The 20,018-nt window shown below is 39.7% G+C and overlaps 1 protein-coding gene across 2 annotated transcripts in view; it reads right to left on the reverse strand.

Annotated features, from left to right (window-relative positions):
* LOC102303921 (lethal(3)malignant brain tumor-like protein 4) overlaps positions 1-19,882 on the reverse strand; it is a 22,314-nt gene extending 2,432 nt beyond the window's left edge. Inside the window, exons 1-16 of one of the 2 annotated variants that reach the window (XM_014339708.2) lie at positions 19,784-19,866; positions 17,746-17,833; positions 17,568-17,624; positions 14,326-14,411; positions 11,594-11,698; positions 11,385-11,520; positions 11,217-11,308; positions 10,978-11,120; positions 10,760-10,836; positions 9,865-9,950; positions 9,664-9,774; positions 8,890-9,004; positions 8,669-8,768; positions 7,625-7,753; positions 7,308-7,385; positions 404-486 (exon numbers count right to left, since the gene is read on the reverse strand). In XM_014339708.2, coding sequence (XP_014195194.1) covers positions 404-486; positions 7,308-7,385; positions 7,625-7,753; positions 8,669-8,768; positions 8,890-9,004; positions 9,664-9,774; positions 9,865-9,950; positions 10,760-10,836; positions 10,978-11,120; positions 11,217-11,308; positions 11,385-11,520; positions 11,594-11,698; positions 14,326-14,411; positions 17,568-17,595 — 1,369 coding nt within the window. In that variant the 5' untranslated portion in view covers positions 17,596-17,624; positions 17,746-17,833; positions 19,784-19,866. Of the gene's footprint in view, positions 1-403; positions 487-7,307; positions 7,386-7,624; positions 7,754-8,668; positions 8,769-8,889; positions 9,005-9,663; positions 9,775-9,864; positions 9,951-10,759; positions 10,837-10,977; positions 11,121-11,216; positions 11,309-11,384; positions 11,521-11,593; positions 11,699-14,325; positions 14,412-17,567; positions 17,625-17,745; positions 17,834-19,783 lie in introns of both variants that reach the window. The other variant, XM_005941264.3, reaches the window with a different exon arrangement.
* Between the last annotated feature and the right edge of the window lie 136 nt (positions 19,883-20,018).

Genomic DNA, 20,018 nt, shown 5'->3' on the forward strand with positions numbered 1-20,018 from the left:
TAATAATAGTAATAATAATAATAATAATAATAGTAATAATAATAATAATAATAATAATAATAATAATAATAATAATAATAATAATAATAATAATAATATGAGGCTAATTTTAGGGGTAGACCAACTGTGGGTGTAGGGAGAAATTGATAGGTTACACTGCAGAACATGTTAGAGTACTGCTACACTTTAAACTGCTTATGTCTGTAGTATGTTTCTGCATACAGCAGTTCAAACATGAATATCTGTGTTTGTATTCAGTAGTTTAGCTGCTGTTGTCTCTCTGAAACCTGACGTCAGCGGTTTGGTGAATTCTGCAGTATAATGCAGAACAGTGAACAGTGAAGGAGCAACTCTCCACTTTAAACAGCCCACCACCACCCTCCCCTCTCTCTCAACTTAGTACCTGGGCTGAGGACTCTGAGATGAGGCTCCTCCTCTTCCTGTTTCACACGAAGGAATGTGGTTGGCTGGGGCATTCGGGTGGTTCTAGCCATAAAGTAGAATACAAGACAACCATTATGAGTGGAAAAAAACAAAGGAAATAAAACAGCATTCTACTGTGAGTCTATATTAAACTTAAATATTCAGAATCACTTGTGTATTTGAACAGGTTTTACTCACTGTGGGATCTCACCCTGTTCTCAAGACAGAACTTATTAAGCCAATTATTCTAAGTCATCTAAAGTGATGGAAACCTTCAATTCAATTCAGTCTTATTTATATAGCGCCAAATCACAACAAGAGTCACCTCAAGGTGTTTTATACTCTAAGGTAGACCCTACAATAATACATACAGAGAAAAACCCAACAATCATATGAGCCAATATGAGCAAGCACTTTGGCGACAGTGGGAAGGAAAAACTCCCTTTTAACAGGAAGAAACCTCCAGCAGAACCAGGCTCTGGGAGGGGCGGCCATAAGCCGCGACCTGTTGGGGTGAGGGGAGGATGACAGGACAAAAGCCATGCTGTGGAAGCTTGAAACTTGAATTACAAGTATGATTCAATGCAGAGAGGTCTATTAACACATAGTAAGTGAGAAAGGTCACTGAAGAAGAAACACCCAGTGCATCATGGGAATCCACCATCACCCTACACCTATTGCAGCATAACTAAGGGAGGATTCAGGGTCACCTGGTCCAGCCCTAACTATATGCTTTAGCAAAAAGGAAAGTTTGAAGCCTAATCTTGAAAGTAGAGATAGTGTCTGTCTCCTGAATCCAAACTGGAAGCTGGTTCCACAGAAGAGGGGCCTGAAAACTGAAGGCTCTGCCTCCCATTCTACTTTTAAATACTCTAGGAACAACAAATATGCCTGCAGTCTGTAAGCTAAGTGCTCTAATAGGGTGATATGGTACTACAAGGTCATTAAGATAAGATGGGGCCTGATTATTTAAGACCTTGTATGTGAGGAGCAGGATTTTGAATTCAATTCTGGATTTAACAGGAAGCCAAAACAGGAGAAATCTGCTCTCTCTTTCTAGTCCCTGTCAGGACTCTTGCTGCAGCATTTTGGATTAGCTGAAGGCTTTTCAGGGAGTTTTAAAGACATCCTGATAATAACGAATAACAGCAGTCCAGCCTTACTGTTTGAATGTGGTCAAGTGTGTTTTTAGGTTATATAATCTATCTTATATAACATCTACTCAACTATCACCCACACACACTGCAAAATATGAACTTTATTCTGAAAATGAGAAAGTTCCTGAAGAAATTTTATTATGCCAGTGCATCATCAGTAGCCAACAGGAGCTAAGGATTCCTTTCTGGAGGTTGGAAGAAGTATTGGCAGCATAATGTGGGTACTTTGAAACAACCCAAATAAAGCCAGCTAAAAAGAGGTGACTCAGGCCAAAGTATTTACAGCCATCCTGTTTACACAGCAATAACCATAAATCAAGTCAATGAGGCAGCCATAGGGCAATAATTTGTAGAGAAAAAAATATCATGAACACTGATAATTAACTGTAATATTGTTGAGCTTTTATTTTGAAAGTCAAGTATTACTTGTTGAAATAATTATATGTATGCTGTAATTATATGTATGCTCAAATAATTAGAAAGCTGAATTTGTGTTTCAGTGTGAAAGAGGCAACTATAAAAGTTATTTTATTATATATTTAATTTTACTTTGAAAAGTCAACACATTTAAACACTTCCTGTTTGTAAAGTAGTACTCATAAAAGAAGCAGTATGGCGTCTTTAGAATGGTGGCAGTTATTAATGTGCAGAGGTAGCACTGCAGAGAGAACACCATGTGACAATTTATTTGCAATGCCAGATGTAGATGTGATAAAAACACAGCGTACGAAGCCACCTAATCCTAAATTTGCTCAGTGAATTCAGAGATGACCTGGAATTTCCAGCTAAAAGGAGACATGGAATTCCAGCATAAACAAAGCTTCTTCAAACGTTTCCATTTTTGGTGTTTTTTACTGTAGCCTTTGTGGCCAAAATGTTACTGTTAAAGAGGCTGATGTGAAGTACTTAAAGAAGGGACAAACCAGGGGGGAGACAGGAACCTATCCTGCAAGTAATCAGGCCTTGGTGGACATCAGGCATGGGATGTGTGAACAGCAGCACATTTTTCCTTTTGATGTTTGGAATTGATTCGACAGATTGAAGGTGCCGTTTGGTTTTGTTAATAAATTCTATAACGTATAGCAAAAATTGTCATAATTTCAGGACCATGGGCAGTGCACACCATTTTCTAAGTCAAAGTCAATTTTATTTATATAGCACATTTAAAATAACTGTTGACCAAAGTGCTGTACATTTCGAATAATCAAAAGAGATAAAAGCATAGGAAGACATGACAACATTTTAAAAAGAAGCATAAAATAGGAAGATTTGAGTAAGAAATAAGACAAATACAAGTAGTAAAAAGTCATTCTGATTTAAACGCGAAGGAATAAAAGTGGGTTTTCAGACAGGATTTGAAAGTGTCTAATGTTGGGGAGGTCCTGATGTGAAGGGGCAGTCACAGCAAAGGCTCGATCTCCTCTGGGCTTTAATCTGGAGCATTTGGAGCATTTGATCTGCAGACCTCAATGATCTTGCAGGACTGTACCAGTTCAAAAGATCAGAAAGGTATGAGGATGCTAACCTGTGCAATACCTTAAAAACAAATAATAAATCTTAAAATCACTTCGAAAACTAACTGGCAGCCAGTGTAAGGATCCTAGTATGGGGGATGTGTGGTCTCACTTGCGTGTGCCAGTTAGTAACCCTGAAGCCTGAAGCCTTTTGGACCAGCTGAAGTTAGCTAACTGATGACAGACTAACACCTGAGTAAAGACTATTACAAAAGTTGAATAGCTCTCTCAAAGTCTCTGGAACAGAGGAATGGCTTCACTTTTGTTAGTAGCCGGAGATGAAAGAAACTGGTTTTGATTACAGCATTGATCTGTTTATCAACCATTGATAAACAGTTAGAGTTCTTAATGATATTCTTGTAATTACTGATACTGGACGCTCTATGGTCCCTGTTTTATTGGACCTCTCTTCGGCTTTTGATATGGTGGACCATAACATCTTATTATTAAGACTTGAGCACACTGTGATACCCACAGAGGCACTGCCCTTGACTGGTTTAAATCATACCTCGCTGACAGGTCCTTTTTGGTTAACTTGGGCACCTTCTCTTCCTCTGCACTGGCCTGTTGCAGTGTGCCTCAAGGATCAGTTTTAGGCCCTATTCTTTTTCATTGTATTTGCTCCCTTTAGGCGCAATCTTTGAAAATACAATATTAGAGCAGGGCGATATGGCCAAAAATATTTGAAAATTTGCGATAACGATATAACTGACGATATAATTGATGCGAGACAAAATACAACTCCACAACTTTACTAGCGCAAAAAAACCCCATCCATTTATTTTCACTTAAACAAGCAGCTGTTTTTTATGTGCATTAAAGCCATATAAAAATTTAACAGTGCAAATGCAAATTCCTTGCTGAAAATTTAACCAAAAGGCATTTCCAGTAGAAATGGGCTGACATATCCTCAGCATAACCATGTATAATATCCACTGAAGATAAAAAGAGGTGCTTTGCAACATTAAACTGCTTTGTGCCAAATAAAAAAGTCAAATATGTATTTTTCGGGCCATAAGGTGCACGGGATTATAAGGCACATTAAGCAAAACAGTCAGATAAATCAAACTTTATTCAACTCATTCTTCCCATGTTGTTGCAGTATATTAATGACTGACCTCGTATTGTGGATGGATTATCTCAGTTGTTCTCCTGACTGAAGTTTGGTCTGTTTACAGCATCCTGCCATGCGATTGCATTTGTCCCTAACCATCAGGAACCCTCACGTTAACTTTTATCGAGGGGAAAAGTGTTAGCTTAAATCCTCCAGCTTCACTGTTTATGTTATGCTAACATAGCTGTGTCGCTAGCGATCACGTAGCACATCATTATATACCAGCTAGCCCAACATCAGTAATCCTACAAATGTCACTGCTGTTTAGTTTTCTGTCTTCATTTATGTTGGAAGTGATAGCAGAGCTGTACGTTTGAATGTTTTCAGAAATCTCTCAGTCAGAACATGCTACATCATGCTTAGGTAACTAGTGAAACTAGCGAGCTAACATCCGCTAGCTTCCCGCTAACTTCTAACTCCGTTAAATGTAATAAATTCTGTTTTCATGGATGCCTGGATGTTATACTTCATAGTTACACCTGGTAAAGCAGCAATGCTGATCGTTTTATTAAAGATGAAAGAATTAGACAGTTTTTAACTCTCAGTGATGCTGTGTGTTCGCTTGACTATGGGACCTGAGAGGGACGGAGTTTAGGACCCAGATTACTCCCAGATTTACGAGCACCTTAGTCCGACAAATACGGCAATAACGACGGCCGCTTGCATGTTCTACAAAAAAATGTGCTTTGTTGAACTTGCACCATTTTTACAAACCAATTCTGGTTCATCTGTTTCACTCAACAATCGGCCATGTGCGTATGAAAACAAAGGCACTGCGCATGCGCGTTTTACCCATATTCTATCGCGATATTTCATTTTCTTATTGTTGCCTAACATTGTACCGGTATTATCGTGAATGGTGTAATATGGCCCAGCCCTATACAATATCACCTTTCACTTTTACGCCGATTACATACAGATCTATTTTGAACTTACTGATGACCTTGTTGTTGTCTCTGCATTACTTTCGAGAATGCATGCGTGAGGTCAAAGAATGGTTCCTGAGTAATTCTTAAACAATAAGAAGACTGAGATCATCGTGTTCGACAGTAATATCCCTTGTGTCCAACTTCGTGCAGCTTTGGGTCCCTTTGCTAGCTCTTCTTTTGACTATGTCAGTTAGGTGTATTGCTGGATAGCTCGCTCAAACTCGATACCATGTCTGCTGTACCGAGATCTAGCTTCCACCAACTGCGCCATATCTCTAAGGCTAGGCATTATGTTCCACATGAGGACCTGGAGAAGCTTATTCACGCTTTTGTGACCTCCAGGTTGGATTATTGCAATTTTCCTCCTAGTTAACATTTCACTTATGATTTCACATTATGTACTTTTATGCTTATTTTAATTCTTTGTTTGATATGTATCTGCTGCTTCTCCTATGTATCTGTGATAGTGATCTGCTTGCATACCTAGTACTTGCTTGCTATTTCTATTTACCTTTCTTTTATTCTCTATGTTACTTGTTAAGCACCTTGGTATACCCTTGGTTTTTAAGTGTGCTTTATAAATAAAGTTCATTATTATTATTATAATTCGTGTCAAAAATCACTCCTAGGTTCCTTGCAAAAGGTTTTCTTTTTTTTATAAATTTCTAAAGGGCCAAAGTCGTAGTGGTCACAGGGACCAAACGCAATGACCTCTGTTTTTTGTTCATTTAAATTAAGAGAGTTTAAAGCCATCCATGCCTTAACATCTTTCAAACAATCTAATAAAACCTTTAGAGGACACACAGATTTAGATTTCAGTGGCAGGTAAATCTGTGAGTCGTCTGCATAATAATGACATGAGATTTTTTTTTTTATTGAGCCCATTGGGAGCATATAAATCGAAAAAAGGACTGGGCCAAGAATGGACCCCTGCGGAACCCCACAAGAAAGTGAGGTTTCTAAACTCATGAGCTGCACTACATTTTTTATTTGCAGGCCTACACAAATTCAGCTGCATGATTATGACAATATATAATATATAGATCACAAATGTACACACGCACAACTCCCTCATGAAATCTCTCAAATTCACTTTTTTCACTAAACAAATCCAACAAAACTGTCACCGTAGGCCTACATTTAATGTCCACATGTGTAACCTTTATACATGTACATGTTCTTCTGACTACAATGTAACAAACTCCACCTGTCCCTTTAATAAATTACCTGCAATTAAACATTATTGGTTTGTGAAATAGCACTAGATTACAAGGTTCTTGTGAGATTGGGCATGTCCAACTCAAACTTTTGTAAATCACCCATAAAACTACTCACACCAGTGCTATTTGGGGAATGTACTCTCATGCTATTTCGCCTCATTTAGGTAATCTGGCTCTTTGTATCAATCATAAGACTGGGATTATACTTTCTATGTCTGCAACCCTGCTAGGGTCCACTCAGGTTAGAGTGACATAAATTTCATTATCACATAGTGAGCATCAGAGTCCGTGCGGATGTCTGTGTGCCTCCTTGATTTTGTGAGTGCACAGACTCATCTGCGGAAAATTTTAAAAGCCAGATAAAGACACAGCTGAAAATAGGGGCTGAATAGTCTAATAAATCTGATTTATAATTGTGTGGCTCGATGCGATTCCATTAGCACAGTTAATGATGAGAATAAGAAATCTGACAAATAATATATAGTGTGTCTCAGTGCTATTCATAGTTTTCAGTCACGTGACCAACTTGCTACTCTGGTGGGCAAAACATTATTCCATCTCGATAGCCAATCGTGGACCATACTGCAGGACAGATGTGCGAGGAAAAACAAAGATGTGAAGAGAAACTGTGTCAAAACTATAATAACTATAATAAATCTGACGAATAATAAACAGTGTGCCTCAATGCTACTGCACTGGCAAATTCAATAGTTATAAACCTGACAAATAGTTGTGTGCATCAGTTATATCACACACACACTCAATAATAATAATAATAATAACAAATCTGAGGAGCCTTGCCACACTCAGTTAGGTGACAGAGTGTGACAGGCAGTAGGAGATAGAGATATGTCTGAGTAATGTCCCTGATTATGGGCTAATTTTAGGGCCACTTCTCTTACAAACACTTAACAGGCAAACAGAATCTTGCCTCATCTTCTCACTCTCACCTGTCTGTCAGCCTTCTTCTCTTGCCAAGAGGAACCAGCAGCTCCTCGTCTCTGGGTTCTGCCTTCTGAAAGCTCGTGCTGTTTAACACAGAGAGAAACAGATACCATGTAAACACCACTTGTTTTTCAGAATTATTTGCAGGACAAAATAATGACCGGCTGTTATTCTTCTGGAATAATAGAAATAACAGAGATCCTCTTACTGTAGACGTCATTTCCCATTCTATGTTTGTTTACATGCTTGGAGAAGCTCGATTCTCAGATTTAACAGTACAAGATCCACAACAAAAGCATTTTCTCCACCAGTCTACAGTTACCTGTCTGACTGGTTGTCATGCTGGCGCACGGTGACAGGTATGAGGGTTATGACTCGTTCTCCGCCCAGCCTATCAGGAAGCACCATCTCCTTACGCATGTTAATGTCAGAATATGGACAGCCAAAGGCACTAGGTGACAGAGTTAGACAAACATTTAACAAAAGAGAAACACAAACACCGAGAAATTACAACCAAGCAAACACGAATCACCAACAACAGAAACAACTCAGCAAAACAAGTCAGCAAGCACAAGCATTACAGAAATATGACTCCTCTGTATTTAGTCATAGGCAGGTACGCAGTATTTTGAACAAGCTGGAGGCGTGACAGAACTGGCTAAGTCCAACACAAAAGTGTGTGACAGTAATCCAAATGACACGCGCATTACTGTCACAGTAGCTGCTGGGTCTAAAACCCAACATTTCAGTCTTCTTCTCATTCAAATGCAAACAGTTCAAGGCTATCTGAGCTTTAATTTTCAGCAAGACATTCAATAAATGGTGTAATTGAGATCCGTCTCCTTAAAGGTATGCTTTCTAAAAATGGATCCCAAAGGAAGGAAATAAAGTGAGAAAAGCAGTGGGTCTAAAATTTATCAATGAAAAAAGTACAGAAATGTATTGCACATATCAGACGAGGCTTCCAAACAGAAAGACAGTGAGGCATCAGGAACAGAGTCTTACGTGGGTTATGACAGTCAGATGCAATAATTCTCGATAAAGTCTTTAAGCAGTGCAGTGTTAAAGATGGTCTTTTAAGATTTGAACTGACACCTGGAACTTGTCCTTCTTTGACCTGTGTTCAGCTCTGCGACACTCCCGTCTGATTGTACGAGTTCTATCGTTATCTATCAAATTTTGGGTCAGGGATCTGTGGGGCGGGTGAGAAAGGTACTTGCGATTTCTTTGTGTAACAGGTATCTGTGGTTTGTGAGACCGGTTTGTGTCACACTTAAAAGGGTAAATGTTCCTGCGATGGTTGTATGAGGTATTGTATATGTATATGTAAGGGAATTAACTGTAGTGTTTTGTATGAGACAGGTACCTGTGGTGTCCAGTGTATTTGGCTCCTTTGATGTGTCCGACTCCTCTGCAGCCTGCAGTAGGACATACTCCCTGAGAGGGGGAGGGCAGGTGGGACAAACCTGTCTCACACACATGATAGCAATGAGTGAATCTGTCCTGCTATAACTTTCCTTCTGAACTGTAACACTGTCTGACCTGTCTGTCTGACTAGTCTGTCTCTCTCTGACCTGTATGTCTGACCTGGGGGGGGTTCCAGTGGATGTCCAGTGCGCTGACACCAGCCAACAGGATGCAGGTCGCAGAGGTCGCTGTCACACCACACATCGAACTGTGTCGACCACCCATCGTAATGAATCTGTAGACACACACCTTGTTAAATACTTCCTGGCATCAAACGTGCAGACTTGACTATTGAGTCTGCACGTTTATGTCACGTCATGGGCGTGAGAGGTGCTTGGATGTGTGCTAGGGAAAAATGTGTACTCCCTGACTGGCTGCCAGTGGTTCTGGGAGGTTGCTGGCTACTTCTGGGTGAAATTGGGTACAAAGAAAGTGCTGCAGCAAAAACCTAATAGCGATTGCTCTTGGTGTTAGCAAATTGCCAGTTTGCCTGCATGTTGATGCCTAAACTTTTCTGGACGGTCATCTGTAGTTTTTCATGCAAATATTAACTGCTAGCCAAGCAATAGTACCACTTGAAAAAATGCAACACAAACTGAAAATGGAGAAGATAAAATCTGTGTTTTAACAGGGGGTTATATGACTGGTTTATAAGCCTGATTCACTTGAATTTAGCAACTGTTTTCACAGTAATTCAACCTCCAGCAACCACTTACAACAAGTCAAGGAATACTTATTTTTCTCCTCACTAACTCATGACTGGTTGTTGTCAGACATTCTGGTCTGGTCTCTGTGACTGGAGCCTTATTCACTAGGTCCTATTTTCTGTCACATGTCCAAAATGGTAGACGAGTTAACGATTATCACTACATCACACACACAGATACACATTACCTTCACCCTGTAGTCCTCTGTGTCTGTTACTGTGGCAACACGTATTAGCATAGGGTTTCTCCTGTCAACTGCCTCAAGCTTATGGTTCACCTGGAAACCATGTGGCGCTCTCTGTTGGACAAAAGTACAGGGAAAGCTCTAAGTTACCAGAAACAGCTTCCTGATTGGCTTCATGTTTGCATGAGCCTCCTCAATCCTCACCAGAGTAAAGGCTGAAATAGGAGCAGCAGTAGAACCGGTCTCCTGAAGGTATTCCTCCCAAACAAAGTTTTCAGGGTTGGGGTGACCTGCAAAATAAAGTACTACAGAGTTTTACAGAGGAATACTATATGGAAAATTATTATGTGTTTAAATTACTGTATAGGGTGTGTCGTCAATTAGCAGCTGGTTCATTTGTGCTTTGTCCTTCTCCCATATGCTCTTCCAGTATTGCTCAGTCTCCAACCTTGGTGGTGCTGTTCTCATGTTGTTCCCCTGCCACTGAGAGTACACCTTGGATGGTTCTGCCTCCGATAGTTGGTCAACCTCGCTCCGTGCTACCTTGATCTTGGCCCCTAGTCTCCTTCTCCACCGAGGGTACTGCTTTTTTTGGCTATTCAAATGGTAACTTAGCATCTCACTGATCACTGTTACCAGAGTGCAGATCAGCTGGTTGGTCTCAGTAATGGTCGCGGTAGGTATTGTCCGTAGTGCTGCATTCACATCACCTAGTAGATCTTCAGAGGGTTCCGAGAGTACTTCACGTAATCTTGGTAACAGGCTACGGAGTATCCAGGTTTCAAGCTTCACCGTGATCCTATCTTTCAGGTCAGTTCCTCCTGAACGCACCGCTTCCTTCCTCCATTACACTTGGGGCTTAGTACCCAATCTCAGGTACCCGACCTGGTGTCCAGGCTCCCCCTTGCCGTAGCATTTGTGTTGCACCTCGTCAATCCCTAGCTGTCAGAGCTGTTCCTTCTTTCGAATTTTGGAACACTGAGCTACTAGTTGTTTCGCCATCAGTCTGGATGCTGGGTATCGATGTGTGAGTGTGTTTGTTATTTGCCTGTCATGGTAATGTAAGTTTGTAAGCATAGAGTTCAGAAGGACTGCATACCCTGTGGCGCAGTAAGAGGTCGTCCCTGTTCTTCACACCAGCCCACCGGATGGATGTATGGACTGCTACTGTCACACCTGGTGGATCAGTACAACCATCAATCCATATACCCGGTTTAAAACACATTAAATAATAAATATCAAGTGACATGAAACAGCTCCAACACTACAACCTAAAAATACTGAAAACAGAAAAAGTCTGTCGTCCTTCTGTCTCACCAGTAATCATATGTGTCATCCCAGTTGTCAAAGTGAACAAGGAAGCAGTCATCGATGACATCAGCAACAGAGGCGACACAGACAAGTCCAGGATTCTTTCTGTCGACTGCCTCCAATTTCATCCCCACCCTGAACCCACATCCCTAAAAGACAGGCAGGGGATAGACAGATACGTGGGTCAGACTGACAAGAGTGCAACAGGTGAACAGAAAGGTTCGACAGACAGACTGTATACTGACTCCAGTGCAACATGTGAACAGGGCTGCTGGTGCAGACTGAGAGTCTGTGGACTGAAGGTACTGCTGCCAGTCAAACTCTGTCTCACTGTGACCTGCAGACAAACAGACAGGTGTTATAACCCATGCCATGTAGTTACCTCTGAAGGGACTGGTCCACTTGTTTTTTACCTTTAGGTGGATGAAGCTTGTGGTTGTGCTCTTTACACCAGCCTGCCGGTCTAATATTGGGTGAATCTGCATTTACCCAGAAGTCATAACACTCTGAGTACCCATCAATATGAAGGCGTAGCCGACAGCCAATCGCCTGATAGAGAAAGGAGGCCAATGAGACTAGATCCAAACAGGAATGCGTATGTGGATGTGAGTGACAATTTTACCTCTGCAACGGTCACCACACAAAACATGGAGGGGTGCATTGGGTCAATGCCTTCCAACTTCATCCCAACTTTAAAACCAGTTTTTCTACTAGGAAAGGTCTGGGACTGAGAGTCAGGTAAAAGAGACAGAAACAGGTCAGAGAGTCAGGCAGAGATCAGACAGATGTTTTCTTTTTTTTACTTTTAAATACTTTAAAGATAGTTAAAGTATTTGCACAACAATTCAGACAGCATAACAAACTTGCTAACCATTATTTAAAGATAAAAATTGTTCTTTAACATTTTGTGTTTGAGTTCCAGCAGTTACAGTGATGCAGATTGCAGTGCAAAATCACACTGGGTTTTCAGCAGGAAATGCATCTTTTTTATTTTCACTATTTTTGGAACCCTATCTATACCTGAAAGACTAATACCCAAATCTATTATTTATAATTCTAATTTGAACAAATCAAACACCTTGGAACTGTTAAGTCTATAAAAAGGCTAAAAGGCTGAGTGTGTTTTTGTAGCTAGAGGGTGGTGGGGCATTCGGTGGATCTTTGAGCCAAAGACAAAAAAGGTTGTCACTTAAAGTATTGGCTGGGGATTGGCAGCACAGTGGTGCAGTGGTTAACAGTGTTGCCTCACAGCAAGAAGGTCTTCAGTTCGCCTCCATCACCTGGGCTGGGCCACGTGCAACCAATTTGGTCGCACATGTGACCTAATCTGTCAATCGTGCAACAAAGAAAATCCTAGGTCACACTAGTGCGACCAGCCATTCGAAAAAAAAAAATGTGTGTCTCTGTGTGGTCAACAGACACACATTATGCTGATATCGTGGTCTAAACCAATCAGAGATAGTCAAGGGCAGGACTCTGATTGGCCGTGGTCCAGATATTCCTGTAGGCCTACACGTGTGTGCGTTTGAAAGAGTAGGCAGATAGAGCGAGTTGAGCAGCCTAGGCCCAATAGAGGTGCATGTAGCTGTGGGTAATAAGAAAAGATGAAAAGAACAATTGATAACGTTTTCGTTAAGTTAAACCCTGATCCGTTCGAAATTCATAGCCAGTGCTCTGACACGGAGCCATCAACCTCTCAGGTTATGTCGAGCACTGGTCCGGAGACAGCATCAGATAACGAGCCACATACCATCGACTCCGAAGAGAGCCAGTTTCCCTGGCTGAGATACAGTAAAGCTGACAACATGATGCACTGTATTTACTGTGGTGATTGGAAAGACCATGGCCGGCAATACTGCATTTGTGACTGGTGCTAATTCATTCAAATTGAAATGCTGAAAAAGCACGGTGTATCCAGACAACACATTATACGCCGCGATAAATGCACTGCAGGCAGCAGCAAACAGGTCATCAGAGGAGGCCGAGATAATGATTACGTTTAACATTGCCTACGATACTCACAAAGAAGAAGTTCCGTTCACTAAGTTCAAGTCTGAAATACGTTCAAACCGTTTTTCTTCACAAGAAAAAGGGCTTGAACATAAACCCCACGTACAGAAGTGATGTGGTGTATGCCCAGTTTATAGATAAGATATCGAGCTGTTCAGATATTCAGAGGTTAGGTTTGAAGACTGAGACACTTTGAGGCACTTCTAATTTAGATTTTCTTTTTATTTAACATATTTTGAGATGTTATAAGTTTAAATTTCAGCTCAGTGAAGCACTTTAAGCACAAGCACTTTTTCAGTAACGTGTTTCTCTTGTAGATCTGTGCTCCAAATAAAGAACTTGTGCTGACAAGATTGTTAGTAAATCCTTTACACATCAATATCGTCTGTATGGACAGCAATGTTCAAAAAAAAGTGAACATGTAAAACTGCGGTGTTAAGCAATGCAGTTGAAAAATTTGGGTGCTCCTAATAAAAAACGTTAGGCGCACCAGTGCAACAGTGTGCTGCACACTGTGTTTTCCCTGGCTTCCTCCCACAGCCTCTCTCTCTCTGTGTTAGCCCTGCGACAGACCTGGGTGTACCCTGCTTCTTGCCCTATGTTAGCTGGGATAGGTTCCAGGCTCTCCCTGATGAGGAAAAGAAGAAGAAAAAGGATGGATGGATTTTCTGGTGATTGTTTTTTTTATTTTGAATTTTCAGTTGCGTTCAGGTATTCTAGCAATTATCAGCTGGTCTCTCATGCTGTGTATTAGGAATTACAACACGGTTAACTTAATTTGCAAGTTTTCTTATTGACAGTTTCAGTTTGTTCAGTTAAAGGTTCAACAGTTGACTACAGTAATATTTGGATTTTCTACGATTTGAATTTGGATCCGTGGAAATTCTAGATTATTGCAGAATTCTTTGCATTTTTCATGTATTAGTATTAATAGATCCAGTTTTCTGTCAATGCTTTTTGAGAGACTGACTTCTGTTTCAGCAGTCTGTAGGTTCTTGGTGTATGTTTACAGCTCCCGCTTCAATTGTTTTAGATGTTTTGGCTCTGTAATGTTATTTTATCTGTTTTAGTAGTGGCCAATAAAATCCTCTCGGTCTGTTAAATTCCCCACTGTGCTATTTAATTTGTCAGTGTTCTCTAATTGTTTTTAAGTGTAGTATTGCCTGAGTTAATGGAATGAAGTTGACGCTGTTGTTGCTGCTGTCCCAAAAACAGCACATTCTCCCTCTTTCTCTCTCCTCTTTGCTCTGGCTTCCTCTCACAGTCTAAAGACATGTACATTAGCTTTATTAGTGATTCTAAATTGGCAATGGACAGGAGGCAGAGAGTGAGGTAGATAGTTACCTCGGTAAAGACTGTGAGCGGAGCAGCTTCAGCCTTCTGCTCAGTTAGGTACTGCTGCCAGGACCAGGACCGCCTCTTCACATTCACTGAGGATCACAGATAATCACATCACTGCTCCAATTACTCTGTTTCATTTCTGCTTCAGTAACAGCTGTGACATACCTGCTGAAGTCACTGAAGGCCAAAAGCAGGCAACCTCGCAAAAATAAATGTGTATATACACACACACACATACCTAAACCTAATAACTGGTTGGGCAACCCTTAGCAGCAAGTATGAACCACCTTTTTAAAGTCACGCCACAGCATCTCAATTGGATTTAGGTCAGGATAGGCCACTCGTTTTGTTTTTCTTAAGCTATTCAGAGGTGGACTTGTTGGTACGTTTTGGGTAATTTGTGTTGCAGTACCCAACAGCGTCTAAGCTTCAGGTCATGAACAGATGTCCCAACATTCTCCTTTATGTTGTTTTGATAGACAGCAGAAGTCACTGTTTCATTTACCACAGCGAGTCTTTCAGGTCCTGAGGCCGGAATCATTTTTCCACACAGGGCCATGTAAGTTTGGAATTTTTTCCCCTTGAAAATGAACACTTTCATTAAAGAAACTGCATTTTGTGTTTACTTTTGTTATTTTTGTCTAAAAGTACATCTGTTTGATGATCTGAAACATTTAAGTGTGACAAACATACAAAAATCCCGAAGGGGGCAAACACTTTTTCATACCACCATGTATATTTATATATATGTATATAGAGAAATAACACCTACATTTAGATACTGCATTTTGTTTCCTTGTGTTATTTTTGTCTAATATTTAAATCTATTTGATGAGCATTTAAGTGTGACAAACACTTTTTCACACCACTGCATACACGTGTGTCTGCATGTGTATATATATACATATATATACACACACACAGACACACACACGACCAATACAAGGTTGTGTGGCTCTGTAAACATGACAATGTTTAACATCCTATATATGGCAATGAGGTATTTTCTTTAAGGGCAACACACACTGACAGTGACTCTTCTAATGTTTAATGTTAAGTTGAATGCTTTCTCAATAGCTCAATAACATATTAATGAAAATGCCAAGATTTTAATTAATAAGTTATTAGTGCAAAAGTCAAACGTTATTATAAAGATAAACTGTAATCCATTTTTATAAGAACTGTTAATTACTTATTAATTAAAAGCTAAACTTTTAACAGTCTAAGAAGCTATGGCACCCTGCATATGCTCATCAATACAGTTTTTGTTTACTACTAGCACCTTTTGAGCAGTTTTTGTCAGGCCTACAGCGATACAAATACATGGATACAAACTCTAGTGAATATTAATTTAAATATGGGCGACATACATTAAATGTACATATAGTCATATATAAATACATAAGCTACACATATATTCATCATCTTACTATAATACGATATACCACAATCGTGTACCAAGCTGTTATATATCACAAATGCCTGCACAAATATGTAAAACAGTTTGCAGACATTCACAAATTGTTACACCTTGCAGACTGAAAGGGATCTGGGTCCTAGCAGGTGAACTGTCAGTTTAAACAATAGGAAAAGATTATGTACATCAAAACAAATGAAAGTGGACACAAACAACAGTGAATATCTGGAACAGAATTGTAAAAAAACCCTGAAAGAAATGTTCTCATTGGTTAGGAATAAGTAGGTCTGATGATGATTAAGTTTCAGAAGTGATCTTGCTACACAGCAAAGAGTGTGAAAGCTTTTCTTTAGATAAGACTCACATCTGTGACATCAACTGGAAAGTGAAAAAAGATCCATGAAAACAAAGCTGATCTGCAAACAACTCGTTAATAAAGTTGGAACCATCTTGATGAACAATAATAATAATAATAATAATAATAATAATAATAACAATATTCTACACAATCTGAAAATGTGACATTCAAGAAAGTAATCTAACTTGTTTGAGTTATGTTTCATGAACCCAGAACGTTCAACTATTAACATCTGTGCTTTTTTATCTACTGCACAGTAAAAAAAAAAGGCTGAATTGGGATCCTTCAAGTGTAGTAAGTCGACAGGTTTTGCAGGAGTTGTAAAAAAAACCTTTAGCATCTGACTAAAATGCAATCTTAACTCTAACAGTGGTGGATTTTACAGAAAGAGTTTACCCAGGTGAGTCAGGAGTAGGGATGGGTATCGTTTAGGTTTTATCCGATACCGGTGCCAAATCGGTACTTTTGAAACGGTGCCGGTGCTTAAACGGTGCTCAAACCAGTGCTTAAAGAATGGAGAACACAAAATTGGTCCAAAAACCTCTCATGTTCAGCTGTTTTGTTTTTTTTTTGTAAAAAGATAACAATGTTAGCCTTTTCTGCAGCTATGGGGCATATATGGTATCACTCTTGGCTGGAAGCAGTGCTTAAACAATGGAAAAAACACAAACTTTGTCCAAAAACCTCTCATGTTCAGCTGTTTTCCACTTTTTCTTTGGTCATTTTAGCCTTTTTGTCCAGGGTGAAGGGAGTATCTGCCATCAACCAAGAAGACAGCCGCATGTAGCTATGATGAGGTTTGCTAGTTCACCTTACATGCATTAATGTAATAACGTGGTTAGCCTACTCAACGTAAATTACACACGAACAACATTAAGCTCCTCACGCAGAGAAGAACGGCTGCTGCTGCATCATCATCCTCATCATTTCTGATACACTGGCAGGGCTAGGGGCCAGGACTCTCCTCTTCGGGTTTTTGGGGGATGTTGCTCCGGGTCCGATAACTGGCAACCCACCCAACGTGCACGGTGTGAGGTCTCGCAGCAAGCTATCAAATACGGCGCATTTCTCGGCTTTTAAAAAAAAAACGCTATGCGTCGCCAGCTGTTTCATCGGATTTGAGGTGTTACCTCCTTTGACAGTATCACAGTATCAGCTTAAAGCACTTGTTGCTGCTGAGTTTGCATATTTTGCTGTGAAGTACAGCCAGACTTTTGACTGCTTCGCCTTGGACATTTTTAATCTGTAGCTCTGCTCTAACTGAACGTACGTACCTGGCCCCGCCTACTATCCTGGGAAACGTAAAATGATTGGCTAGAAGTGTATCACAGCTCAGAAAAAAAAGCACCGAAATAAAGCACTGAAATGTGCGCAGCTTTTCGGTCTGGTTACTACCGTTTATGTCAGAACCGGTGCCATCATGGCACCGGATACCGGTACCCATCCCTAGTCAGGAGCTGAGTGTGTTACCTTGAGCGCTGCTGATTTTGCTCTTCATCTCTTGTCTTCTTCTTCTTTGGTTCCTATCTGCTCAAACAGAAAAACAAACACAGAAGTAAAGTTTGAACTGATGTTGTTCAGTTAAAGTTCTAGCAGTTTATTATCTGAACCAGTCAGGTAATCAATGAATAAATCATTCAGTACATACTTAATAATCCAAGTGGGTGCAGCAAAAATCACACCAAGAACACAACACATAATCCTCAACGAGATGAAAAGGAGTGACAGCAACACATCTGCAAAAATTACTATTCGTTAATGATCTATTAAGGTAAGGACAACTGCTCTCCAAAATAAACAATAAAATATGATGTCTCCAGTTCGTGAAGACCACCTAAATGTTTCACAGTACCACTTTACTCTGTTACCCAGTGTTTCTGCTTCAGGCTCAGTCACATAAAAAGATGTCATAAGTCATAGGTCACCTATTCTAATCGAGACGTTATCAAACGATGATAAAATTGTTATTAAATATCTATAAAGTACAAAAAAATCTAACTAAAAATGTGATGCAAGTGCAAAAAGGACGAGATTAAAGCTGCAGAAAACATTGTTGAAACAGTGTCAATAGGGAGCAAACAGCAGTCAAAATCTAAATAACAACTTTGGAATGTTCTTCAAGAAGCCTAAAATACTATTCCTGAAGACTTACTAAAGAAAGCTGCCTAAGACAATTCAAACTGTGTTGAAAAATAAAGGTGAAAAGCTCATAGAAAAGTATAAACTCTGTGTTCGCCTTATACACTGTATTTCCATTTATGTTTGCACATCTGAATAAATTGCTGCACCTTTTCCCCCATTTCCCCAGCAAAATACAAAGTAAATAGGTGTGGTTCACGACTTTTGCACAGTACTGTATGAAGTAAAACAAAATATATCTTGCATCCAAAAAACTAAAATCATTAATATTTATAAATGTTAATCCACTTGCACTATCAAGTGCAAGTGGATTAAATGTATGAACTTTTTCATAGTCACGTTAGAATTTCAGTTTCAGCAAATAAAAAGTGAAAGATTTAAGATTAGAATAGTCTTTTAAAGGAGCACAGAGACAAACATGTGATCTAAACTCCAAACTCACACAACAGCTATAACATCAACTACAAAAACCTCAACATCAACACCAGCATTTTGACTCTGAATCAACTAAATCACCAATGAGCTAATTGTCAATGATTTTTGACAAAAACATTGTGACTACACTTGTCATCATCTTTATCATGGCAGGAAGCAACGCCATTAAAACACACAGGAAGTCAACACACATTCACCTTCAAAATAAAATCCTACATGTATTTGGGGTCAACTGCATCACCTCTGACAAAATGAAACCCATCAGATTCTCAAAAACATTTGTGGCTGTCAGAAATATAAATGTAACAGATAATATATTGAAGATATTAATTAATCTTATATAATAACTATAAGATATTAATTATTTTTCATCTAAGGGAGTATTTTCATGTATACATCAGTTTGAAATGGTTAAAGTACTGAAACACTGAGTGAGTAAATATAACTGAGTGAGCATACTCAGTTATATTTATTCTTAATATACAGAGTAAAACAATCTCTCTGTAGCCGCTGTACCTTTGATTAAATTGTTTTATGTGACTCAGTTAGCTTATAACATATTCTGTTTAAAATGTACAAAGTAAATTTAAAGTTATGAAAGCACTCGAGGTGTACTTCTCCTGTTCTATAAATCTACACAGATCTCGTTAGGTTTACTGATAATTATTGTTTGGATCTCAAAATGTAGCTCAAAAAACTTTAGGAGTTTATTTTGATAGAATATTTTTGTTTTCAATTCTGCCTTTTATTTTTAAGAAAAGCATGATTTAAAAAATAAAGTCTAATTACGTCCCCCTGTCGGGTTTTCCAACTCTCTATTGCGGTTTCTGGACTTTTATTGCAAAAAAAGACGACTGTAAAGATTTTGTTCTGCAGCGAAAGCTCTTATTATGAAGGCGCGATCGGAAGCGCGCCAAATGAGTGTGTCCCGACAGCTTCTTTCAGGAAACAAACAGCGGAATGAGGCGGCGGTCCGCGTCTCTCCCCGTCGCCCTGAGCGCCCCTGTGAACGGCAGCAACAGCGACAAATAGGCAGCTAAAGTAGCTACAGGGCCAGACAGAGAGGGACGAGGCGAACCGACCCAAGTACCGGAGCGCAGTATGAGACTTACCAACCGCGATGAGCCGTCTCAATCTGCTGACACACGAAACAACACGGAAACGCCGAGAAACGGAGCCTCTGCGCATGCTCGTGTAGGAGTGAGAGAGCGAGCGAAAGAGAGAGAGAGGTCAATATTCAGTAACTGATCCCGTTTGTGGCACAAACACTCCCACCCATTGTACTGCTCAGTAGTCAGAACACCTATCACAAATATTTAAAGAAATAAAAACTTTGATGTAATTTGC

Source organism: Haplochromis burtoni, unplaced genomic scaffold (assembly GCF_018398535.1).
Source record: "Haplochromis burtoni strain Fernald_Lab_line unplaced genomic scaffold, NCSU_Asbu1 Contig_309, whole genome shotgun sequence".
NCBI classification, from domain to species: domain Eukaryota; kingdom Metazoa; phylum Chordata; class Actinopteri; order Cichliformes; family Cichlidae; genus Haplochromis; species Haplochromis burtoni.